The 26,048-nt window shown below is 46.0% G+C and overlaps 1 protein-coding gene across 4 annotated transcripts in view; it reads left to right on the forward strand.

Annotated features, from left to right (window-relative positions):
* CDH3 (cadherin 3) overlaps positions 1–25,239 on the forward strand; it is a 113,678-nt gene extending 88,439 nt beyond the window's left edge. For all 4 annotated transcript variants that reach the window (XM_078438922.2, XM_078438923.2, XM_078438921.2 and 1 more), the window contains 14 exons: positions 6,316–6,401; positions 7,502–7,627; positions 7,821–7,976; positions 8,068–8,212; positions 9,572–9,747; positions 10,415–10,543; positions 11,835–12,020; positions 13,373–13,614; positions 14,008–14,153; positions 14,903–15,127; positions 19,067–19,273; positions 21,636–21,766; positions 22,160–22,306; positions 24,317–25,239. In XM_078438922.2, coding sequence (XP_078295048.2) covers positions 6,316–6,401; positions 7,502–7,627; positions 7,821–7,976; positions 8,068–8,212; positions 9,572–9,747; positions 10,415–10,543; positions 11,835–12,020; positions 13,373–13,614; positions 14,008–14,153; positions 14,903–15,127; positions 19,067–19,273; positions 21,636–21,766; positions 22,160–22,306; positions 24,317–24,526 — 2,312 coding nt within the window. In that variant the 3' untranslated portion in view covers positions 24,527–25,239. The remainder of the gene's footprint in view (positions 1–6,315; positions 6,402–7,501; positions 7,628–7,820; positions 7,977–8,067; positions 8,213–9,571; positions 9,748–10,414; positions 10,544–11,834; positions 12,021–13,372; positions 13,615–14,007; positions 14,154–14,902; positions 15,128–19,066; positions 19,274–21,635; positions 21,767–22,159; positions 22,307–24,316) is intronic.
* Positions 25,240–26,048: the final 809 nt, after the last annotated feature.

The following is a 26,048-nucleotide window of genomic DNA, read 5'->3' on the forward strand; positions in this document are numbered from 1 at the left end:
ACCTTAGTGGGTAAGAAAATGACAGGCTGTGACAGATGTGGATACCACTTCTAGCTCCTCTGTTTCCTAGCTACGTAACTTTAGTGAATTCATTTAACCTCTCGGTTTTCCATTCTAGAAAATAGACATTAAATCTACTTCATAGAGTGCTTGGTGAAGATTAAATAAGTATTTAAGGGGTGCCTGGGTGGCTCAGTCAGTTAAGCGTCTGACTCTTGATTTTGGCTCAGGTGGTGATCCCAGAGTTGTGGGATCAAGCCCCATGTCAGGCAAAAAAAATTTTTTTTTAACGTTTATTTATTTTTGAGACAGAGAGAGACAGAGTATGAACAGGGGAGGGGCAGCGAGAGAGGGAGACACAGAATCTGAAATGGGCTCCAGGCTCTGAGCTGTCAGCCCAGAGCCCGACGTGGGGCTCGAACTCACGGACCGTGAGATCCTGACCTGAGCCGAAGTCGGATGCTTAACCGACTGAGCCAGCCAGGCGCCCCCCCAAAAAATGTATTTAAGTGTCAGCTGTTGGGGCGCCTGCCTGGCTTGGTTGGCAGAGCATGTAATTCTTGATCTCACGGTTGTGAGTTTGAGCCCCTTGTTGGTTGTAGAGATTACTTAAAAATAAAATCTTAAAATAAAAAGATTTAAATGTCAGCTGTTGGGAGAATTCAGGAGCACAGGGAGTCTTGACTGCTGAGAATGGTGTATGCTGTGTTCGTTTGCTAGGGTAACAAAGTAACCCAGGTTGAGGGTCTTAACAAAAAGTAAGGTATCAGCCAGGTCGGTTTTGTTTCAGGCCTCTCTCCTTAGCTTGTAGTTGGCTGTCTTCTCTGTCTTTACATGGTCTTCTCTCTGTATCTGTGGTCATATTCCTTTCTCCTATAAAGACAATAGTCATACTAGCTTAGGGCCCACCTAATGGCATCGTTTTAAGTTAGTCACCTCTTTAAAGGCCCTGTCTCCAAATACAGTCACATTTGGAGGTAGTTGGGGTTAGGACTTAAACATATGAGTTGAAGTGGGGGCGGGAGGTGGGGAGACGATTCATGTTAAAAGAAAAATGGATCTACAGAAAAATGTAAACAGTAGTTGCTGGTAACCACAGTCATCAGAAAGGTTTATTTCCTTCCAGTCTTTTTAAAAGATTTTTATTTTTAAGAGGGGCTCAAACCCAACCTCCAGATCAAGAGTCACATGCTTGGGGCACCTGGGTGGCTCAGTTGGTTACATGTTGGGCTTTGGCTCAGGTCATGATCCCGTGGTTCTTGAGTTCCAGCCCCGCATCGGGCTCTGTGCTGACAGCTAGAGCCTGGAGTCTGCTGCAGATTCTGAGTCTCCCTCTGTCTCTGCCCTTCCCCCACTCACGCTCTGTTTCTTTCTCAAAAATAAAAAGGAAAAAAAAGTCATGTGCTCTACCAAATGAGCCAGCCAGGTGCCCCTCCTTCCGGTATTTTATTTATTATTTTTAAAAATATTAATGTTTGTTTATCTTTGAGAGTGAGAGTGTGAGTGGGGGAGGGGCAGAGAGAGAGGGAGACAGGATCTGAAGCAGACTCTGCGCTGACAGCAGACAGCCCGATGTGGGGCTCGAACTCAGGAACTGTGAGATGGTGACCTGAGCCAAAGTTGGAGGCTTAACTGACTAAGCCACCCAGGTGTCCCCTTCCAAACTTTTTATATGTGCATAGTTGCATATATTATATAGGTCTTTCTACATTCTGCTTACATTCTGCTTACTTGGTTTCACTTCATAGCATAAGAACTTCCCTAGGTAACTTAAAAACTCGACTATAAATACCATTTTGCATAGTTGGATAAATAATCCATGGAGTGTAAACACTGGAGTGTAAATCCATGGATTATTTAACTGTTGCTCTATATTAAGGTGATTTAACCTTTGCCACATCTCATTCCTGGGCCTTTTAGCCTTAGAGCAAATTCCTCAGATGATGAGACCAATGAGCTGTGTTCAGGAGGCAAAGGTCAGGGTCACCCTGAAAGGTGGCCTGAGAGTCTCGCGGTTTCCAGGGCCTCCTGGAACTGACTCAGGCCTAGATCCCACTTTCTTCCCCTACTGGCCAAGCATATCACACACAGGCCACCACCCCTCAGTGGGGACCTTGTCAGTAGGGCAATCTGATTTTTAAACATCTTCTCTCTTTGTCACAGGCACATTCCAGCCTTCCCCGACTGGATCCTGCCTCTCTCTGTGGGGCTCTTGGGTTCTAGGGAGCTTGCCCTGGGCTCTGGGGAGCTGAAGGCACCTCTGTATGCCTTTAAGCCTCCCCTCTTTTCCGTTCCATTCACTGACCCCCTCTCTCCAAAAGATGACCAATGTCTTAACTTCTTTTACCTAGGTTGGTTGTGCCTGTTCTTGAACCTCCTGTCCATGTGATCATACCTGTGTCCTCTCTTACACCTAGCCTCTGTTACTCAGCTGTATATTTGTAAGGTTCATCCACGTTGTTATCTGTCCCTTGTGGTTGATCTCATTGTGTGAATATACTACAGTGTTTCTGTCCATTCTCCCTTGATGGACCTTTGGGTTATTTCCAGTTTTTCACTATTAGAAACAGTGCTGCTGTGAACATTATAACACATGCCTTCCGGTGAATGTGTTTTTGTTGGGTCTCTACTGCAAAGGGGAATTGCTGGGTCTTGGGGAATGTGTATATTTAGCTTTGGTAAATACCACCCAACAGTTCTCCAAAATGACTATTCCGTTTTATACTCCCACATCAGACTTCTGCTGTTTTTTCTTACTGAGGTAAAATATCCATGACCTAAAATTGGCTGTTTTAACCATTTTAAAGTAAACAATTCAGTGGCGTTAAAGCACATTCACACTGTTGTGCAACTGGCATCGTAATCCATCTCCAGAACTTTTTCATTACTTCCAGCAGAAACTCTGCACTCATTGAATGGTAACTCCCCATTTGCCCCTCTCTCCAGCCCCTGGTAAACTCTATTCTATTTTCTATGTCTGTTAACTATTCTAGGTACCTTATATACACAGAATTCTACAGTATTTGTCCTTTTGTGACTGGCTTATTTCACCTAGCTTAATGTTGGTAAGGTTCACCCATATTGTAGCATGTATCAGAATTATATTGCTTTTGAAAGCCCAATAGCATTCCACTGCATGTATATAACACATTTTGTTTATCTCTTCATATCTTGATGGAGTCTTGGGTGGTGTGCACCTTTCAGCTATTGTGAAAAATGATGCTATGAAAATCAGTGTACAAGTTTCTTTGTGCATTCCTGCTTTCACTTCTTTGGGGTAAACCCCTAGAAGTAGAACTGCTGGATCATACGGTAATTCTGTTTACCTTGTGAGGAACCACCAAACTTTTTCACACCATTTTGCATTCCCAATACAGGAGGGTTCCATTTTCTTCCTACCTTGGCAGGACTTTGTTTTTCTTTAAAAAAAAAAAAAAAAGTTTTCCCAGGGGCGCCTGCGCGGACCAGTCTGTTGGGGGCATCCAGCTTCAGCTTAGGTCATGATCTCACTGTTGGTGGGTTCGAGCCCCACGTCAGGCTCTGCTGTCAGCACAGAGCCTGCTTTGGACCTCTGTACCCCTCTTTTCCCCTCCCCTCGCTTGCGCTCTCTCTCTCTCTCAAAAATAAAACATTAAAAAAATTTTTTTTAATAAAATAAAGTAGTTTTCCTAGCAAGTGTGAAGTGGTACCACAATGTGATTCTGATTTGCATTTCCCTAATGACTAATGATACTGAGCATCTTTTCATATGCTTATTGGTTATTTGTATATCTTTAGGTCAATGTCTTTTCAGGTCCTTTGCTTTTTTCTTTTTCTTGCTTTTATTTATTTACTTAGTTATTTTTTAATTTACCTCCAATTTAGTTAGCATGTAGTGCTGTAATGATTTCAGGAGTAGATTCCAGTGATTCATTCCCTATGTATAACACCCAGTCAGTGCTCACCCCAACTAGTGTTTCCCCTGATGCTCCTTACCCATTTAGCCCATCCCCCCCACCCACAATCCCTCCAGCAACTCTCAGTTTGTTCTCTGTACTTAAGAGTCTCTCTCTTATGTTTTGTCCCCCCTTTTTCTTCTTTTTTAAATTTTTTTTTAAGTTTATTCATTTTTGAGACAGACCCACACAGCATGAGCAGGGGAGGAGCAGAGAGAGAGGGAGACACAGAATCTGAAGTAGGCTCCAGGCTCTGAGCTGTCAGCACAGAGCCAGATGCGGGGCGCAAACTCAGGAACTGAGATCATGACCTGAGCCAACGTCGGATGCTCAACCGACCGAGCCACCCAGGCGCCCCCGTTTTTTTGTTTTCTTTAATTAGAATGTTTGTTGAGGGGCGCCTGGGTGGCGCAGTCGGTTAAGCGTCCGACTTCAGCCAGGTCACGATCTCGCGGTCCGTGAGTTCGAGCCCCGCGTCAGGCTCTGGGCTGATGGCTCGGAGCCTGGAGCCTGTTTCCAATTCTGTGTCTCCCTCTCTCTCTGCCCCTCCCCCGTTCATGCTATGTCTCTCTCTGTCCCAAAAATAAATAAAAAAAAAAAAAAAAAAAAAAAAATTAAAAAAAAAAAAAAAAGAATGTTTGTTGAATATGAGTTTTAGGAGGTTTTATATTTTGGATACTTATAATTTAGAATTCTACTTTTTTATATTATACTCATATACTGTTTGAATTCTTTGGCATGTTCACATTACATTTGTAGTTTACTCATCTATTACCCTTTCTTATTTTATGGAAGGAGTTTTTAAAAGATTTTATTTAAGTAATCTCTACCCCAAATGTGGGGCTTGAACCCATGACCCCAACATCAAGAGTCACATACTCTACTGACTGAGCCAGACAGGCACCCCAGATTTTAAGATTTTATTTTTAAGTAATCTCTACAGCCAATGTGGGGCTTGAACTCACAACACTGAGATGAAGTGTCTCATGTTCTACAGACTAAGCCAACTAGGCACCCCAATGAAGAGAGATAGAGAACGAGCAGAGGAGGGCCAGAGAGAAGGGGACAGAGGATCTGAAGGCAAGGCTCTGAGCTGTCAGCATAGAGCCCAACACAGGGCTCAAACTCAGGAACCATGAGATCATGACCTGAGCCAAAGTTGGAGGCTTAACTGACTGAGCTGCCCAGGCAACCCAAGGAAGGGTTTTTTTAAAACAGTTATTGTAGGTGTGCCTGGGTGGCTCAGTGGGTTAACGATTGACTATTGGTTTTGGCTCAGGTCCTGATCTCAGTTTGTGAGTTCGAGCCCCGCATTGAGCTCCATGCTTACAGCACAGAGCCTGCTTAGGATTCATATTCATTTATATTCTCTCTCTCTCTCTCTCTCTCTCTCCCCCTCCCCCCCCCCCACCATGCTCGCTCTCTCTCTCTCTCTCAAAATAATTTAAAAAATGAGGGAGGGAATGGTGGAGGCAGGGGTGGGGAGACAACAATCTTCATCATCTGAGACTAAAGGACAATTTTTCGAAAAAGGACATTTGGAAGGCCTCACGCTGACATCTCTGTGGCACAGCACTGTCCCTGTGGTCCTCGTTGTGCTGCAGCCTAGGAAAACGATGCAGACTGGTGTCTCGGCCAGAGCAGGTGCTGATGGGCCCATGTGTTCCCTCAGCAGGTACCCTCTTTTCCTGCTTTGGCTTCAAAGAAGGGTGGTTAAGAACATTGGTTGTAAGTACTCTCTAGCCAATGGTTTGGAGTCAGGCTGATAGGGCTTCTGAACCTCAGGTTTCTTACCTTTGAAAAGGAGATAATACCTACCTTAGCTAAGGTAGTTTAGGATGAAATGGGCCCAGTCTCTGGCTTAGTGAGTGGTAGTTATCACCTCGGAGTGCTTATTTAAAAGGTGGCTAAGCAGGGGGGTTCAGAGGGAACATGAAAAACTGAAACAGCTAGAGATTGTCCAGAATGATCTGTGTGAGTAGCAGTGTAGCAGGATGCATATTGGATATAGGTGGACTCATGGTCTTCTGAAATGCTGAAAATCTCCTGCCTTCAACCATGACCTCAGGTCAACCCTATGTCTCATGAGGCCATCTGGGGCTGATGTTGCTGAATGTATATGATCTTGATTCTTTGGTCTCATGAACAAAGAAAGCAGCTTGGCCCACAAACCACCATGTAGTCCTCCCTCTTGAGGCCAAAGTTGGAAGCCCCATCTGAAACTTGTATTTGATTATAATGGAGACCAAAGCCAGGTCTCCTGCAGTGGCTTGAAACCATCTTTGATCCAGCCAGGAGGCTGTCGTCAGGTGTTGCTTCCACTAGGGTAGCTTCCGGAAGCCTTCTTCTTCCTAATACTCTGTTTCTGTCTTACCCACAGTGATTTTCGTGGACTGCCCTGGGCAAGAGTCAGCCCTGCTTAGCACTGATGGTGACTTTGCTGTGCTGAATGGTAGAACAGTCCAGGTAAGATACCACGTGCACCTGCCAGGAGGAAGGAAGATGTTCTCTGTGCATGCCCAGCTTGCTGCTGGCCAGGAGTTCGAGGTTGCTGGGTTATGAACCATGTTACCCCTTCAGAAGAGGCAGTGTTAGCCCTCAGTTTGCTCACACCTATGGGCGTGGCTACTGATCTAAGCAGGGTAATGCCTGCACCCTTCCATTAGGGGCGCCAGAGAGTCCTGCCAGTGGGGCAAAGAACTGCCTTGTGAACCATGGCCCAGTACCTTTTGCCCCTCGCATTCCCTTTCCCATCACCTTTTCCTTCTTTCCCATATCATCTTGCTAAACCCCAAGGGAAGGTGATTCAAGACCCCATGAACATCCCATGAGCCTCTGGGAAGACAGACCTGAGGCACTCAGCCACATTTCTTTCTTTTAATTTTTTGAATAGCTAATATATCCATGTGGCTCAACAATTTTAAAATATTAAAAAGTTACACAGTGAATAACCTCCTTTTGTTTCTCTGCATTTACCTAATGCCTTTCCAAGAGAATATACAGATAACCACTGTTACCAGTTATTTTTCCTTTTGAAGTTTATTTATATATTCTATATTTATATTAAACATATGTTATGTATTTTATATATTTACAGATCTAAAAATACTTTTTTCTCCTCTCTTTTATGCAAAAAGATATATTATTTACATGTATGCACTTTCTTTCTGCATCTAAAAATAGGTTTTGTTTACATATAAGCCACTATGAATATGTGGCTTTATTTTGCTACACTTATACACAAAAGCTGGTACATACTAATTATGTAAGTTGTTAAATAAAATACTAAACTATACTGTAGTTTAATTAGTTATACTGTAGGTCAACTTTGTTCTTTTTCATTCATTCCTAATTTTTAGAGCTGTATAGCAGTTCCACTAGATGGATATATTCTAGTGTATTTAATTGGTTCTCTGTAAATACACACTTAGGATTCTTTTCAATTTGTCTTGTGCAATAAACCTATTTAGGTCTCCCTCCTCACCCTTAATGTCTGTAAGTGAGAGGATGTCGAGTATCTGCCAGTTGTTTGCGTGTCTGGGTTAAGGGGTCTTCTCTCCTTGCAGGAGAGGAAACCATTGAAGATCTCCCCATCCAACCGTATCTTACGAAGACGCAAGAGAGAATGGGTGGTTCCACCGATATCCGTCTCTGAGAATGGCAAGGGTCCCTTCCCCCAGAAGCTCAATCAGGTATGACTGTGCTTTCTCCCAGGGAGTCACTGGTGGGTACAGGGACCCTCATCCAAAGGCCTTACTATAAGTTTTCTTGACCCTGAAAGCTTCTGTACTGGGAACAGTTTCTGATAAGGCTTCACCTCTCCTCACTTTTGTTGGCAGTCGTGAGAGATTTGTCACTTTGTCAGCTATTTTCTTGTGCTTCCAGCTCAAATCTAATAAGGACAGAGGCACCAAGATTTTCTACAGCATCACAGGCCCTGGAGCAGACAGCCCCCCTGAGGGTGTCTTCACCATAGAGAAGGAAACAGGCTGGTTGTTGTTGAATAAGCCGCTGGACCGGGAGAAGATTGCGAAGTATGAGGTAGGTAATCTGGAGCATCCAACAAAAGCAGGGCCCCGTTGCCAGGTGGGGAGGGTGGGGTCAGGCTGACCCTAGACCTGTGCACCCACAGCTCTTTGGCCACGCTGTATCAGAGAACGGTGCCTCAGTGGAAGACCCCATGAACATCTCCATCATTGTAACTGACCAGAACGACCACAAGCCCAAGTTCACCCAGGATGTTTTCAGAGGGAGCGTCTTGGAAGGGGTACTACCCGGTAAGAGGACTGGGGGGGGACACCTAGAGAGGTCTGCTAGTCCCAGACATAGCCTTGGGTCAACTTCTAGAACCATCTGGAAGTCAGCCAAGACCGTTAAAGGCTGGAAAAACCCTCCATACTTGATTTCCTTGGCTGTATATCAGATCACCTGGGATAATCTTAAAAAATCAGATTCCTGGGGTGCTTGGGTGGCTCAGTAGGGTGGGCATCCCACTCTAGGTTTCAGCTTAGGTCATGATGCCAGGGTTGTGGGATTGAGCCCTGCATCCAGCTGAGCATGGAGCCTGCTTAAGATGCTTTCTTTCTCTCTCTCCCTCCTTCTCCCTCTCTTTCTTTCCTCCAACACTCTCCCCCACTTGCACACACATTCTCTAAAAAAATAAATTAAAAATTTAAAAAGAAAAATAAAGCAAAAATCTTTAAAAATTCAGATTCCCCCTACTCTATCCCAAGATCCCTGAATAAGGATGATCTTAAATATACAGCTTTGCAATCTGTATATTTAAAAGTTTCCCAGAAGCTTCAGGTTTGGGAACCACTAGCTTTAGAGCTACAAAGATCTAGATTTGAATCTTGATTTGCCTCTTTACATGTGACCTCTTTTTCTGTGACCCTGGGCAAGTTCATGATCTCTGAGCCTCAATCTTCACATCTGAAAATGGGAATTATATTACTCATAATTGTGAAGATTGGATATAACACATAATGACCTCAAAATCCGATGCTGGTGGGGAGGGGTTCTCCTCTTCCTTCCTCTCTGAGTTGTGGAAGATTTGAGAAGTATGATTGGTTATGCTGCCAATACAGAAATCCCCCAAAGAAGAACAGGACCTTAAATGAGATGAAACCTTACTTTCTCCTTATATTCAGGAAATCTAGAGGTGGACAATCAAGACTAGATTGTGCTTTGCAGTGTTGGAGACCTAGGCTCCTTCTCTCTTATTGCTCTGCTATTGGGGCTTTATTTCCAAGATTACTTTGTGGTTGCTCCTGGAGTTCCAACCATTACACCTGGAAGGAGGGAAGCGATGGGAAGAATAAGCCCCATACTCAGAAAAACACTTCTCCCAAAGTCGTATATCCCATTTGTCAGAATTTAGTCTCAAGGCCACAGCTAGCTACAAGAAGGGATAGGAAATAATCTTTGTTCCAGGCAGACCTTGTGCTCAGCTTAAAATGATGATGAGCATTTTGTTTTTAAGAAAGAAGCAGAGAAAGGAAAAAGGACACCACCTAGCAATCGGCCACAAAGTAGAGGATGGGTCCAAGGTGGAGCCTCTCATAGTTCCAGAAGTAGGCAATGCTGTAATCGGAGCTGGGAGAGAAGGGTGCTCACTCATTCCTTCTCCCCTTCAGGCACTTCTGTGATGCAGGTGACAGCCACAGATGAGGACGATGCCATCAACACTTACAATGGGGTGGTTGCTTACTCTATCCATAGCCAAGAGCCAAAGGACCCACATGACCTCATGTTCACCGTCCACCGGAGCACGGGTACCATCAGCGTCATCTCCAGTGGCCTGGACCGGGAGGTGAGTGGCCCTTAGGGAAAGTGCCGCCTACCCAGGCTTTCTCAGGCCGGGGCCTGACATTCAAGAGCAGAAGCCAAGCCTCCAAAGCCCAAGGTGGAGCAGTGAGAATCCAAGTCAGCTGGGAATGGCTGCTGCTGTGTTCCCATGTTCATGTCCCACAGCTCTCTTGGGCCAATGGCCTGCTGCCAAATGATCTCGTTAAGGCTGAGGAGGCAGCTGTAAAATGCAAGCGTTTGATATTTTCTGTAGGTTTTCTCATTTCCTCTCGGAGTGGCTCACTTAGCATGCACGTTGCCCAGATTTGTCCCTTGTGTGCTACAAAGTAGAATTAGCTCCATGGATATTGGAGCTGCCTACTGTTTCCTAATTAATACCTTTACCCGAATCCCCACTCAAAGCTCCCATTCTGTATCAGCCCGGGGTCAGGGGGCAATCCCCAGGCTCCATCCCACAGTTGGCCCAGGAGAACGATTTAGTTCTGTGTTTCCCCTCCCCCTCCACCCTTTGCCTCTGTTCTTTTCTGCCATGGGTGAGTAGTGGGGCAGGGATTCAAGAGAGCACTGTGAGAAGGGGAAACATTCCCCTTCCTTCCACGTATATCCAGAGCTGTGCCTCTGTGAGCCCAGGCTGAGGGACCTCTTGGCCTGAACTTGCCTTTCCTCCCCAGAGAGTCCCTGAGTACACACTGACCATCCAGGCTACAGACATGGATGGAGATGGTTCTACCACCACAGCAGTGGCCATAGTGGAAATCCTCGATGCCAATGACAATGCTCCTGTGTTTGATCCTCAGAAGGTAAATTTGATTTCAGTCCTTCTTTCCTCATCAGATGATGAAGGACTGAGCTTTCTTTCTTTTCTAAGTTTGTTTATTTTGGGAGAAAGTGAGCACACGCACAAGCAGGGGAGGGTCAGAGAGAGAATCCCTAGCAGGTTCTGCACTGTCAGTGCAGAGCCCCATGCAGGGCTCAAACTCCTGAACTGTGAGATCATGACTTGAGCCGAAATCAAGAGTCAGCCACTTAACTGACTGAGCCACCCAGATGCCCCTGAGGTTTTTCTTTCTCATGAAATTCTGGAAACAGCCCACATGGCTTCCAGTCCTGTACCACCACTTACTAGATGTGAGACCGGAGGCAAACTACCTAACCTCTTTGTGCCCCATTTCCTAATCTGTGAAATGGAGATAATAATAATACCTGCTGCATTGTTCTGAGTTTTAAATGAAATAATCTATGTACAGTTCATAACACAATCCCTGGTACATAAGTGCTTAATATGAAAATCTTTGTTGAGGGGCCCCTGGCTGGCTCAGTCAGGGGGAGCTTGTGACTCTTGAGCGTGGTGTCGTGACTGTTAGCCCCACATTAGAGGCAGAGGTTACTTTACAGAGAAAGAGAGAGGGAGAGACAGAGAGAATGGAAGAAGGAAGGAGGAAAGAAAGGAACAAAATCCGTGTTGTTATGAAAACTTATAATTTGCCTCACACCTATACCTGTCCACCTTCACCCAGTGAATACTTCGTACACCTGCAGCGACGGGGGATTCAGTGCCAGTCAAGATGACACCCACCCCCCCCTTCCATCCTTCGATAATTCTGGCTACTGAACATTATTTAGGCTTGATTAGAAATGTGTTCTGAGCAGCCAAGTTCCCAACTTTGGCCACTTACTCCAGAGCTTCCAAAAAAGTTCCTGCTCAGTGCCGTAAAGCAATCAGGCAGCTAGTCCCTCTTGCCACCTTCTCCATACCTTTCTGATCTCAGCTAGATAGGTGGCTAGGCATGGCAGGGTTTAGGGCACCCAGACCAGTGCGATTACTGGAGTAGTAGGCCCTGGATGTACGAATAGTAGGCTCCCCATCCCTGTGGTCTGTCCCAGAAGCTGGAAGGCTGAGTCTCAGGACATTCTGCATCTGTGTGTGCCCTGAAACCCTGGTGTGTGGTATTGGGTGATCCCAGAAAGAGTAAGCGGCATGGAACGGAGCTCCCATGGAATCACATGGAGGATCCATAGCTGGTGAAGCGTGGAACGGTCTCAGGGTGTTCAGTCTCTGCTCTGACTGTGCTGTGCTTCCCACACCAACAGTACGAGGCCCAAGTGCCTGAGAACGTGGTGGGGCACGAGGTGCAGAGGCTGACGGTGACTGATCTGGATGCCCCCAACTCACCCGCGTGGCACGCCACCTACCGCATCTTGGAAGGTGACGATGGGGACCATTTTACCATCACCACCCACCCCGAGAGCAACCAGGGCATTCTGACAACCAGGAAGGTGAGTCATTTTGGGCTTTAGACAAGCCCACACCTGGGGCAGTCAGGTCTGCAGCCTCTGGGAAAAGGAGGTATCATCTGCCTGGGGACACCTACTTTGAACCATTCAACTGGGTGTGTAGCAAGCTGGTGGCTTCTGACCCTTTCCCATCCCTCTTGTGTCAGTGTATTGCTTTGTTCAAACTAAATCTTAACCAGGGACTCCTTTCAAAAAAGCAGGTGGGAGTCACTGATTTGATTAAGGCAGATGAGTAGAACTCCTCCTCCCAGATCCTGGTGTCCAGTGGCTGTCCCCAGTCAGCCTTCTTAAACAGAGAGGCTCTGTTTTATTGGAATGCTTGCAAATTTTGCATTTAATCCATAACACATATCTAGGTTTTTGCATAGCAAAATGTTTTATGTTACTTAGTAGTTTGAGATATGGTTGTCTCTCAAAAAGTCTTTGAATAAAATTGATGCTTTTAGAATGGCCTAGTTTGAGAAGCAGAGTTTTATATATAATACTTTAAAAACTATCCCCTTCTTTCAACAAAAACTTTGTAATGCCCTTTTTACATTGTGAAATGAATTTCATTTATAATTAAACTTACCTAACTTACATAATTTCTAGAAAAAGAGATTGCCCTAACTGTGAAATAAAGAAGAATTTTACAGGAAAATTTACTGATAATAAGATATTTCTGTACGCAAGCTTCTGAGAACATACTAGAAAACACAATGAAGGTGGTCAGTTACTTGCCTCTCTTTGGAGACTCATCCAACTGTAGCGGATGCTGCGTGTCACTCTGTCGGCTCATACACACCACAAGTCATACTGGTATCTTTACAGGACAGCAAATAAACAGCTTTTGGGAAGGGCCTGAACAAATCAAATTACAGGCTCCCCTCAGAAGCTTGCATTCCTAGAAAAGTCATATATATTAAAACTGCACCAGAAATACATAAAACGTGTTCTAGACTGGAATTATCAACAGATTTTTCACACCCACAAGTACATGAATGTTCAGGGGAATATTGGCAAGTCACACGGCCTGTGGAACAGTTCTTGGTTTCCCTGCCCCAGCCTATAAATGCCAGCGGCATCCCCAGTCATTAGGATCACCGGAAAGGCCTCCACGAGTTTCTCCACCACCCTGTTGGGAACCAACTGTAGGGCTTTCTGGTTTAGGGGTGGTCTGAGAGGCCCCACTGGCTGTCCACTCAAAGTGCAGGAGGCTATATGGAAAGGGCAACGTTGCTGTTCCTGGAAACCTTGAGCCCCTCACTGTGGGCCCTTTCCTTCTGACCTCAAAGCATTGCATGGGGTCTCCTCACAAATTGGTGGCTCAGGTTCTCCTTCCTCTTCTCTCTCAGGGCTTGGACTTCGAGGCCAAAAACCAACACACCCTGTACGTTGAAGTGACCAACGAGGCTCCCTTTGTGGTGAAGCTCCCAACCTCCACGGCCACCATAGTAGTTCATGTGGAGGATGTGAATGAGGCACCTGTGTTTGTCCCACCCTCCAAAGTCATCGAGGTCCAGGAGGGCATCTCTGTCGGGGAGTCTGTCTGCACCTACACTGCACAGGACCCTGACGAGGGAAATCAGAAGATCAGGTACACAGGAGCTGGGCTCAGATGCATCCAAAAGCATTAGTAGTATTGGACGGGTTATTTATTACGGCCAGCATTTGCTCCCATTACCAGAAAGATTGCTAAATATTTTGAACATCATCCCCGCACGGGACCTTCCCTTCCTACCCTCCCCAACACTGAAGACTCTGAACAGAGGTCTAGGGGGCAGGTATTCCCACTCTCTCTCATGTGTCCCTGCTGGGCCCTCTTTCTGCCGCTCTTGCTTCCATTTGGGGTGAGATGCATTCTTCATGTGATCTTGCTTAGGAGCCCCGAGACCCATAACAGCATCTGCCAGTTGAATGAGTAGGCTTTGGAGGACAACCAGAATTCTAAGTATTCTGGATATGACTCTTTTCAACTTTTCCACTCCAGCTACCACATCCTCAGAGACCCAGCAGGGTGGCTAGCAATGGACCCAGACAGTGGACAGGTCACTGCCACGGGGGTTTTAGACCGTGAGGATGAACGGTTTGTGAAGAACAATGTCTATGAAGTCATGGTCTTGGCCACAGATGATGGTGAGAGCTTCCTCCCAATCCCTCCACTTGGGTACCTTTGGAGCCCATGACACAGCACATCCCCTCCACAGTGTATGGTGTCAGGGAAAGATGTCAGCAAACCAATCTGGAGGGTCAAAGGGGACTTGAGAGGAGTCTTTCAAAGACCAGGATTGGCTATGGTTTCCCTAAGACCCAAGTGTTAGGAGAATGACTTCTTTTAGCCTAAGTGTGTGGTTCACCGAGCCCAGAATTGGCCCTGTGATTGACTGAAAGGGGCTGCCTGGGAAGTGCCATGATTGATTAGTGATGTCATACCATGACAGGATTGGGAGTTAGGATGTGACTTGACATTGCTGCTTGACACAGTGAAGCAAGGTCTGGAGGCAGATGAAAGGTTCCCGCAGGACTGTGAAGGGAAGCATCCCTAAAGCTCATTAGCAAACACTGCATCAGCCCTGAGATGGCCAGTAGGTTTCCTTTTGTGATAGATTGGTAGTGGCCATATGGATGAAGTGGCTGTAAGGGTGCTAGGATCACTTAGTAATGTCTGCTATGGGAAAGATGGCATAACTGCCATGGATTTACCATCACTGGTTTGATCTATGATGAGACCAGGGCAGGGCATGGAAGGTCTTGAAAAGTTACAGCTGGGCGTAAAAAGGAACCTCCCTGGGGCTGATTGGATAGGTCATAGGAGAGCTTAACACTCATTCATCACTCCAACCAACGGCAGATACTAAAAGGATCCTATGTGTAATTATGAACAGGGAGCCCTCCCACCACTGGCACTGGGACCCTCCTGCTAACACTTATGGACATCAACGACCATGGCCCGGTCCCTGAGCCCCAACAGATCACTATCTGCAACCAAAGCCCTGTACCCCAAGTGCTGAACATCACGGACAAGGACCTGTCCCCCCACACCTCCCCTTTCCAGGCCCAGCTCACACATGACTCGGATATCTACTGGACAGCAGAGGTCAATGAGAAAGGTAATTGAGTGGTGGTGGGTAGTAGGTGGGTGTCTGCCCCATACCGGGACCCTGTACACATTCCAGCATCTTGTGGGTCACTGAGTTAAGGACGTCAACCAATGGGTGCCTGGGTGGCTCAGTTGGTTAAGCATCGACTTTTTTTTAAGTTTATTTATTTATTTTGAGAGAGAGAGAGCGAGCATGAACCAGAGGGGGAGGAGCAAAAAGAGAGAGAAAAGGAGAATCCACCCAGGTACCCCTAAGCATCCAACTCTTGATCTCAGAATCATGAGTTCAAGCCCCACATAGGGCTCCATGCTGGGCATAAGCCTACTTTTTAAAAAAAGGGAAAAAAAGACCAAAAATGTTGGAGAGACACCATTCAACACTTTGGCTACTTTTTGACTTTGTGTTAGCCTGTGGAAATCCACAGCAGCCCTTTAAGACTGTTCTTGTCCAACCACCTTCCCGTACAGATGGAAAAACTGAGGCGGGGAGAGAGAGGGTGTGGCTTTCTCAGTATCACATAATGAAAGAGCTAGGATTCCTGCAGTGATAATAGCTGACATGTCGTGAGCATACTTACTATGTGCTAGTATAGCACTGGTATGTACTATATATGGTATATACTATACCACTTCAGATGCTTCATAGATTAGGTGACTTAATCCTCACAACAACCCTGTGAAGAAGGTACTATTAACACACATAAATGTGTATGCACCCATCCTACACGACGAAACCAAGGCTTACAGAAGGTTAAATAGCTTGCCAAAGGCTTTATGGCTAGAAAATGATGGCCACCAGAATTTGGATCCAGACAGTCTGATTTATCATTAGATCTCTGCTTCCTACCATTTATTGAATGCATATTGAACAATATGCAAAATGCTTTTTCTTTCCTTCTGTAATATTTCTACCACCTTCTGCGGTCAGTATTTTTATACCTATTTAAAGATGAGAATGAGGCTCAGAGAGGTTAAATAGTATGCCCAAGGGCACAGAGTGGGTAAGTATGGAGCAGAAATTGAAGCCACAGTCCCTTTCCCCCACACCCCCGCTCCAATCCATCTCCCTGTGCTTTCTCTTTCCATCCACCCAGAGGTTCTCAGTCTGTCATGGTATTTTAGTTGTCACAGGACTGAAAAGGGGTCTAACTTGGTATCAAGTGGGTGAGGACCCGGGTGTGTGAGAAAGGTGGATCCAGCCTCAAGTGCCAGGAAGGCCCCTGGAGAGACACTGTTCACTTTGGTTTAAAATGTGTCCCCTTTCCTCTTGGGGCTAAGGTCCCCTAGGAAGGAAATGGGGAACCAGTATCTATAGGTTCTGCCCCTATAAATAGGATATTTATCTATATATCCTACTTGGATATGTCCAGTGTCTATTACTGCTGCTGAGCCTATCCCTGAAAGGTCAGGAGACCTGCTTCAGATACCCACATGATCTCAATTTTGTGATTCCTGTGATTTGGTTGTGTATGACCAGCACCTTTCCTTTGAGGAGTGCAAGTTGGTCTCCTGTTACCCCGTTGTGGCCTGGAAGCCATTTTTTCCCCATCCCTGACCTTATCATTTATAGAGCATGGACTCTGGAACCAGAATGCCTTAGTTCAAGACCCAGTTTCTCCATTTACTAGCTTTATGATTATGGACAAGCTACTGAACCTCACTGTTCCTCAGTTATCCCTATCTGTAGAATGGTGCCGATAAGTGTACCTACTTCCATACGGTTATTGTGAAGATTAAGTGATGACACAAGAGACACGTTGTTTGGTACATCAGTGCTCAGTAGGTGTGTGAACAGCCACCTTCATTCATCACCACTATTTCCCAGCAGCAATCACAGATCTGGTTCAGTCAGGTGTGAGCATTATGACCAAAGCCCACTGGTACCAACACCTGGTGATAGTATTGATACCTGGTTCTTGGTTTTAAGTTAGTTTCTCTTTCCTTTTTTTTTTTTTTTTTAATGTATGTTTGTTTATTTTTGAAAGAGAGAGTAAGCACAAGCAGGGGAGGGGCTGAGAGAGAGAGGAAGACACAGAATCCGAGACAAGCTCCAGGCTCTGAGCTGTCAGCATAGTGCCTGACACAGGGCTTAAACCCAGGAACTGTGAGATCATGACATGAGCCAAAGTTGGACACCACCCAGTGGCCCCTTAAGTTTTTGTGTTTTTTTTTTTTTGTTTTTTGTTTTTTTTTTAACATTTATTCATTTTTTAAAAACAGAGTGCGAATGGGGAAGGGGCAGAGAGAGAGGGAGACACAGAATATGAATCAGGCTGTAGGCGCCAAGCTGTCAGCACAGAGCCCGATGCGGGGCTTGAACTCATGGACTGCAAGATCATGACCTGAGCTGAAGTCGGCTGCTTAACCAACTGAGCCACCCAGGCGCCTCAGCTTAGATTAGTTTTTCTAACTGATCATGTCCTTGTTGTCAGGGGAGTTAATCCATCCCCTACCCCAGTGTGATCTCACATTAGTTACTTGACCTCTCTGAGCTTCAATTTCTGCATTTGTAAAATCAGAATAATAGTACCTGCCTCTTGGGGCACCTGGGTGGCTCAGTCAGTTGAATGTCAGACTTCAGCTCAGGTCGTGATCTCACAGTCCACGAGTTTGAGCCTTGCATTGGGTTCTCTGCTGTCAGTGGAGCCTGTTTTGGATCCTCTGTCCCTCTTGCTCTGCCCCTCCCCCCCTTTCTCTCTCAAAGGTAAATAAACATTAAAAAAAATAGTACCTGCCTCTTAAAGTGGTAGTGGAGAAGAGTAGGGCGTGGCTCCCAGTTAGTGCCTGCTTAGTCACTGGCACCACCATTGTCATCAGCACCTGAGAAATCGCCATCCAGCATGGGGATAGGATGGTGGTAGGGATGTTTCAGGGAAACACACCATGTTGGCCTCTATGTAGTAGACTAAATTCTCAGCCTGCAGAGCTCCCTCTCTGCTTGCCATCGCTGAATTGGAACAGGGCAAATTCTCCCTTCTAGCCATCTTGCTAGGAGGAGGCCAGAGAGTCTGCATAAACTTTTTTTTATTATTTTTTTTAATGCTTTATTCATTTTTGAGACAGAGACAGAGCATGAGCTGGGAAGGGGCAGAGAGAGAGGGAGACACAGAATCAGAAACAGGCTCAGGCTCTGAGCTGTCAGCAAAGAGCCCGACACGGGGCTCGAACTCACGAACTGTGAGATCATGACCTGAGCTGAAGTTAGACGCTTAACCGACTGAGCCACCCAGGCACCCCATGCAGAAACTTTGAACTAAAAATGGCTTGAGGGGTGCCCGGGTGGCTGAGTCAGTTGAGTCTCTGACTTCAGCTCAGGTCATGATCTAATGGTTCATGAGTTAATTATCTCTCAGAAAGAATTTATTCCAATGTATTCTTTTTTGAGGCAGAGAACAGTCTAGCAGCTAATGGTGCTGAGAAATTTTTGGCCTTGCATGACATGACTTTTTAAAAAACTTCGTTATTTTAAAAATAGTGTAATGATTTTAAGGGGGAAAATGATGAATTTCTTTTCCCTTATTTTTAAAAATTTTAGGTTTATTTCTTTTGAGAGAGGGGAGGGGGCAGACAAGGAGTGTGAGAAGGGGAGGGGCAGAGAGAGAAGGAGAATCCCAAGCAGGCTCCATGCTGTCAGCACAGAGCCTGACACAAGGGCCTACACCCACAGGCTGCGAGATCATGACTTTTGCTAAAATCAAGAGTCAGATGCTTAACTGACTGAGTCACCCAGGTGCCCCAATAAATAAATTTTCCTATTCCAGTAATTCTTTCCATGATGGTGCATATTTGGCTTTGGCCAAATATCAACTTTTAACACTTGACATAAGTGTGCTTTTGGGATATTTCTCCCTGTTGCCCAGATGTAGAGGCTGTCTCCTCAGACCTCCAACATGATCTGCCCAGTTCCACTTGGGGGTCTCCCAGGGTGAATGTTATCTGTCCACTCCAGGAAACACAGTGGCCCTGTCCTTGAAGAAGTTCCTGAAGCAAGACACATACAATGTGCACCTTTCTCTATCTGACCATGGCAACAAGGAACAGCTCACAGTGATCAGGGCCACGGTGTGTGACTGCCACGGCCATGTGGAGACCTGCCCCAAACCCTGGAAGGGGGGCTTCCTCCTCCCGGTCCTGGGGGCTGTCCTGGCTCTGCTGCGTGAGTACCCGTGCCCTCTCCCCTCTCTGGACGGGGTAGTTAGAAGGCCCAGTTATACCCTGGACTGCTGGGACTAAGACATCCCCAACATTGCATATCTGTTCCTGATACTCTTAATTCTAGGAGTGTCATTCAGTCAATAGATGTTGATGGAACTTCTGGAATGTGCCAGGCTTTGGGGATACAGTCGTGAACAGACAGACCCAGCCCGACTGTCATGTCATCTAGAGGCTAGAGCAGTGGTTCTGAAAGTATGATCTTCAGACCAACGACATTAGAATTACCCAGGAACTTGTTAAAAAGGCCAGTTCTCAGGCCCACTCCTGTCCCATTGATTCAGAAACTTAGGGGTAAGACCTAATAACCTGTTTTTTAACAAGCCCAGCACGGGTTCTGATGTATGCTAGAGTTTGAGAGTCACGAGTCTAGTGGGCGGAAGTGTTTAGTTACAAGCTAAGTTCTTTAAAGGTAGCACCTATCACCTTTGTTTTTTCTACCCTCTGAATTCCTTACACAGAAACACAATCCGGTACGAATTCAACAAGGGCAAACTTTAACGAATCCACATACTGTGCTCTAAGCACTGTTTCAGCGCTGGGGGTGCAGCATTTTATAACACAGACCACTCTGTGCCCTCATGGAGCTTACTTTGCATGCAGAGAGCAGACAGTAAATCATCTGGCAGAGAAATAGGTATTGGTATGGAGAAAAAGAAGTGGAGTGAGGAGGTCTGCCATCTTAAGTAGGATGGGTGAGAAAGGCGTTGGTGAGAAGGGACATTCGAGTAAAGACCTGAAAAGGGTGAGGCAGCAAATCGTGCAGCTATCTCAGGAACAACAAGTGCAAAGGCCCTAAGGCAGCACTGTGCTTAGTGTGTGGAAACAATAAATTGCTGGAGTGGAAAAAGCAAAAGGGAAAAAAGTAGGAGATGAAGTCAGAGAGGTGATGGTTGTGGCAGAGCATCCTGTTGGGCCTTGTAGGCTATTGTGAGGATGTGGTGAAATGAGAAGTCATCAGAAGGTTTAGAGCAAAGCAGTGATGTGATTTGACTTGAATTTTATAGGATTCCCAGTAAACAGACTGTACAGGGGTAAGGGTGGAGACAGGGAGACTATTAAGGAGCTATTGCCATATTCTAGGAGTGAGATGGTGAGAGGTGGTTGTATTTCAAGGCAGAATCTATTCAGATTCATATGTGGTATGAAGAAAAGAACCATCAATGATTCTAATGCCCAAACAAGTAGAAACTGGAGTTTCCATTAGCCAGTTTGGAAAGGATCATGGGAAGAGAATTGCCAGACGGTCCAAATGGAGATATCAGTAGGCAGACACGTAACTTTGGTGCCGGTGAGAAGTCCACTTCACCTCCTTCCTGCCTTTCCCCAGACTCAGGAGGAAAAGGGGAGGCAAAGATTACAGTCTGGCCCACATAGGGTGTGCATGCTGATAACCCCACAGACTCCCCAAGAAGGCTAGGTCTGTTTTGACTGGTCAGAGATGGACAGGAATTGTGTAAACAGGCCCAAAAAAGTGCTAAAGCTAAATGGTGGGTGTATCCTCTCATATTGGACAGCCACAGAGAAGACCCTGGGGTCGCTTCTTCATATGGGATCAGCTGGGGGTAGTCCTGGCATTAGGGAGAACAGCTAGGCATTAGTTGGCCAATACTCCCATGTCCACATGGCCTGCCAACCTTTCAAACCATATTACTAAAAGCTAAGTTCCTCTCTTGAAATACCAAAATAGTATTTGCACCTAAGTTCAAATTACTGCACCATATCAGAGTTTCACTGTCTCGCTTTTTAACTTAAAATCTGTGGCTAATGTAGGGGTCACTGGGGACTGAAAAAGAGTCTTGTTGAAAAGTAACATCTGCTAGGAGATTCCCATCCCCATAGAGGAGTGTTTCCTTGAGGACCAGTATCACCGATAAGGGAAGACTGACAATAAATGGTACAGAATTGTTGGTGGGGGAATGAAGTCAGTTTGCTGTTAGGAGGAGGGGATAGTAGACTGAGGCCTGAAGGGTGAGAGCCATGTGTACAAAATGTTCCAGATGAGAAAAGCCCACATGAAACTCCTGAAGTGGTAAACTGCTAGGTGTTATTTGAGGAACTCCAAGGAGGGAAATGTGACCAGACCCACGTGGGGGTGTAGATGTGTGGAGAAAGACAGGGGCCAATCCGGTACACTTTGATAAGGAGTTAGGGGTTTTCCTAGGTGCAGGGGAGCCACTGAAGTGTTTTCAACCCTGGCTGCGGAGTGAAGGGGTCTAAAATTAGATACGTCGCTAAGGGTTTGGGGCTATTGGCCAGCTCTGTGGTTGTGGGGGGTGAATATTCACACTCCCTAACTCTTGCAGTTCTCCTGCTGGTCCTCCTCCTGTTGGTGAGGAAGAAGAGGAAGGTCAAGGAGCCCCTTCTGCTCCCAGAAGATGACACTCGTGACAATGTCTTCTACTATGGCGAAGAGGGAGGTGGTGAGGAGGACCAGGTGAGGCAGTGGGAAGGTCTAAGTGTTGGGAAATGGATGCCTCCAGGGCCACTGGCAGGGATGGTTGGGTTAACCAACTAACCATATTAGCTACGTTGACCAGACTCTGGCCTAAAGCATCCATCTTCATGTAAGATTGATACCTCTTCTCTTCTGAGAGGGTGTCTGGTCTACTGCTGTAGTCCCTTTGGCCCCAGCTAAGGTGACCTTGAGCCTGTGCTTAATTTTGGAGGAGGAGCTGTGGGAACAAGGGCTTTCAGAAATATCTGACAAAGGCTATCTTTTAAGACCTACCCATGAACCAGAACATCCAAGTGGCAGGGAAATGGGATGACATACAAATGGTGGAGGAGTTCACTTCTCAACCCCATGCTGTCCTTCACTTTCATGAAGGACTATGACATCACCCAACTCCACCGTGGTCTGGAGGCCCGGCCTGAGGTCATTCTCCGCAATGATGTGGCGCCGTCCTTCATCCCCACACCCATGTACCGTCCACGTCCAGCCAACCCAGATGAGATTGGGAACTTCATCATCGAGGTGAGGCATAGGGGGCTAGCCAAGGGGAGCCCTTGATTCAAGCACCAGCAGCATGGGAAAAAAAGCATGGGCTTGGAGTCTTGGCTCTGGGTTCAAATCTTGGCTCCCCTGCCAACCAGCTGTGTGATCTCCTGACATTTGGCTAACGTCTGGGCTTCTGTTTTCTCCTCCATAAAACCCTAAGTTGCAAAGTGGTTAACAGTAGGTTAAGAATAATTTATTCATTTATGCAACACACATAACAGTTGAAAACTGTGCAGCCAGACTACCTGGGTTTAAATTTTTAAAGATCCCAGCTGATCCCAATGTGGAACAGAGTTGGGGACCCGCTGTTATAGGTCACTTTAAGGGTCAGATGAGTAAGCACCTAGAACAGTAGTTTCCAAACATTGAAATCTCCTGGGGAACTTAAAAAACTACTGACGTTTCTGACTCCCCATGGAGATTGTGATTTAATTGATCTGGATATGGCCTGGGCTTCAGAATTTTTAAAATATTCCCAAGTAATTTGAGTCTAGGAACCAATGGCCTGGCATGTAGCATTTATTTTATTTTATTTAAAAATTTGTTTATTCATTTTTGAGAGAGAGACAGAGGGTAAGGTGGGGAGGGTCAGAAAGAGAAGAAGACACAGAACTCTAAGCAGGCTCCAGGCTCTGCATTGTCGGCACAGAGCCCAACACAGGGTTCAAACTCACAAACCGTGAGATCATGACCTGAGCTGAAGTTGGACGCCTAACCAACTGAGCCACCCAGGTACCCCTGGCATTTATTAGGTTATGATAGTTATTGTTGATAATAGCTGAGTGTCTCCAGTGTTCTTAATTCTGATCATACATTTGATTCATCTGTGGGATTTTGAAAAATAACAATTCCTGGAAACCAGGGATTTCTTTTTAAGACTCCAATTTTTTTAAAGCTCCCCAAGCTTAAAATCAAATATACAGGCATGGTTGTGATAACCACGGACCTAGGTACACAGGAAATAAATGATAGGAGCCTCTCACAGCCTGGGACCCCATTAGCAGTAAATGGAGGTTTTTCTTTCTTTTTTTTTCCTTAAGCTCTGTACCCAATGTGGGGCTTGAACTCACGACCCCTAGATCAAGAGTTGCTTGCTCTACTGACTGAGCCAGTTGGGTGCTCTGTAAAATAGAGGTGCTCAGTAAGAGGGAGGGAAGAACGAAGGAAGGGAGGAAAGATAGATAGATGGGTTTGGGGAAGCAATGATGGGCAGAGGGCCCAGTGGCTTGTCAAAATACCTCACTCTGGCTTGAACCTTTCTGCTTCCCCTTCTTGCCTTCTAGAAGTAGCCTGGTGGTTAGACTCTATTGTTTAGCATGAGCATATTTGAGAGAGCTGTGCAAAAACAAAAGCATCTGGGGAAAGTTGCTCAGAGCAGATGGTTTGAAAAGATGCCTTGGGACTAAATACCTGGAACTTTTTCCTCCAGTTAAATGAAGACCATTTCCAGAATGTCTCTGTGTCAGATAGTTTGCAAATACCCTGTCATTCAATCCCCACATCGACTGCAGGGAAGGAATCCTATTGTTGTCCTGATTTTACAAATGAGGAAAATGATGTTCCCCTATATGCCAGGTACTATTCTAATACACACTTTACATATATTTACATGTATTAGTGTATTCCTCTAAAACTATTTGAAGTCTCCCGTTTTGGAGACCAGACAAAAACAGCACCTAGAGATAAAAAGGGGCTTGCCCAAGGTCACAAAACTAGTATGTGAAGTCTGAGTTCTGAATCGAGCTGTCTGGTTTCAGAGTTCCTCCCTGCTCTTGACCTGCCACAGTGAGCACCTGCTGTATGCTGGGCTCAGTGCTAAGTATCCATGTGCATTATTTCATTTCACCCTTGAAACCTGAATGGAGGAAAGAGAGGTCTTCACAGATGAGGAAACGCAGGCTCGGCAGCGTGAGCTACCTTGCCCGAGCTCCCACAGCTGCTGAGTGTCTGACCGCCGCCCCTAACCACCTGCTCTTGTCACCACAGAACCTGAAGGCGGCAAACACGGACCCCACAGCCCCGCCCTACGACTCCCTGCTGGTGTTTGACTACGAGGGCAGCGGCTCTGATGCCGCGTCCCTGAGCTCCCTCACCTCCTCAGCCTCTGACCAGGACCAAGACTATGACTATCTGAACGAGTGGGGCAGTCGCTTCAAGAAGCTGGCAGACATGTATGGTGGTGGCCAGGACGACTAGGCCTTCCAACAGGACCCGGGCTAAAGGTGGGCCGCAGGGGCATTTCCAAGGAGCCTGAGTCCTCTCCTCAGCCAAGAACTTGGGAGCTTGTCAAGAAGTGGCCTTAGCAACTTGGAGGAGAGAGGTGTCAAGTCTGACATTAAGGGGTGGTTTCTGAGCCTTTCAGAATAGAGGGCCATGCGCAGTTTGATTTCACTTCTGAAAACCTCTCAGACTAGGCCAGGGTTGCTTCTGAGACCAAATTTCCAGGAGTCTATAACCTGCCATAAAATGCCTGGCTCTATGTCCTGAGACTGGACAGACTCTGACCACCCCCTTGCACCGCCCCCCCCCCTCCCCCCCACCCAGTGATGATGTTTTCTCTGAAATGGACCCAGCTCCTTAGAATGAGGCCTCTTATCACAACCTGGATTTTTTTTTTTTTTAATTTTTTTTTAAATACTGTCTTCAAAAAGTTACAGGCGGGTCTTCAGCTGTCCTCTGGATTCCTCCAGAAGTCCAGACCTCAACTGCTCAACTTACATGCCCTCATGGATTTGTGTCTCTTCTCCAGGCGATAAGGCCTCCTGTTGGAATGAATTACTGCGTTTTTATACTGAGCGCGACTAGGTTGTCCTTTATTTTTTATTTTCCCTATTGAGTGTTGTAGAAAAAGGGTGATGACAATCGTGTAAATGTATTACAACTTTTTTATTAAAGGAATTTTTCCCAGAGGTGCCTGGGGAGTGAACTTTTTTTTATTGCCATTTTATTGCCCTATGAGTCCTATACCATACCATTCACCTACTTCGGTGTCCGATTCAGAGGTTTTTAGAATTTTCAGAGTTTTATAAGGGAAGTGAGCACATCTAACCCTGCTGGCTTCACCCAACTTTGTCCTGCTGATGGAGGAAGCTCAGGATTTGTGTACGTGCCCGAGGAGGCCTGATGAGGGTGAGCCTGCCCTCTCTCTACAAATTCTTTTTTTTTTTTTTGTTTAACCACCCAACGTGGTGCTCAAACTCACAACTCTGAGGTCAAGACTCATGCTCTTCTGACTAAATCAGCCAGGCACCCATCTCTCTGCAAATTCTGAGCTTCTCTTCTGTGGGACAGAAACATTAACTCCCTTACCTCCAGGCTGAGCCCCCACCAGGACTGCAGGCAACATCTTTTCTGGAACAGTGGCTGCTGTCATGTGGGCAAGCATTTCCTCTTCTGTGTGGTGGGCTCTATAAGGAAAAGCCGGGGCCGGGGGGTGAGGGGGCGGTTTGGGGAGGATCTGATACTGCCACTTCCTAGCAACGTAATTTAACCGCTACTTGCCTCACATTTTTCATGTATAAAATGGGGAATTTTTATGGAGACCGGATGGCTTCATATCTGCCACACTGTAGGTGCAATTTGTGTTCACTGGTAATAGCTACCATTTATTTGATACATTTTAGGGCCAAATACCACTTAACTTCCACTGTTTCCTTTAAACAAATCGTCACAATCACCCTCTGAGGGGATTTTCCTCCTTTAAAGAATGGCCTCATTG

This window comes from Panthera onca, chromosome E2 (genome assembly GCF_046562875.1).
Source record: "Panthera onca isolate mPanOnc1 chromosome E2, mPanOnc1 haplotype 2, whole genome shotgun sequence".
Classification (NCBI taxonomy): Eukaryota; Metazoa; Chordata; class Mammalia; order Carnivora; family Felidae; genus Panthera; species Panthera onca.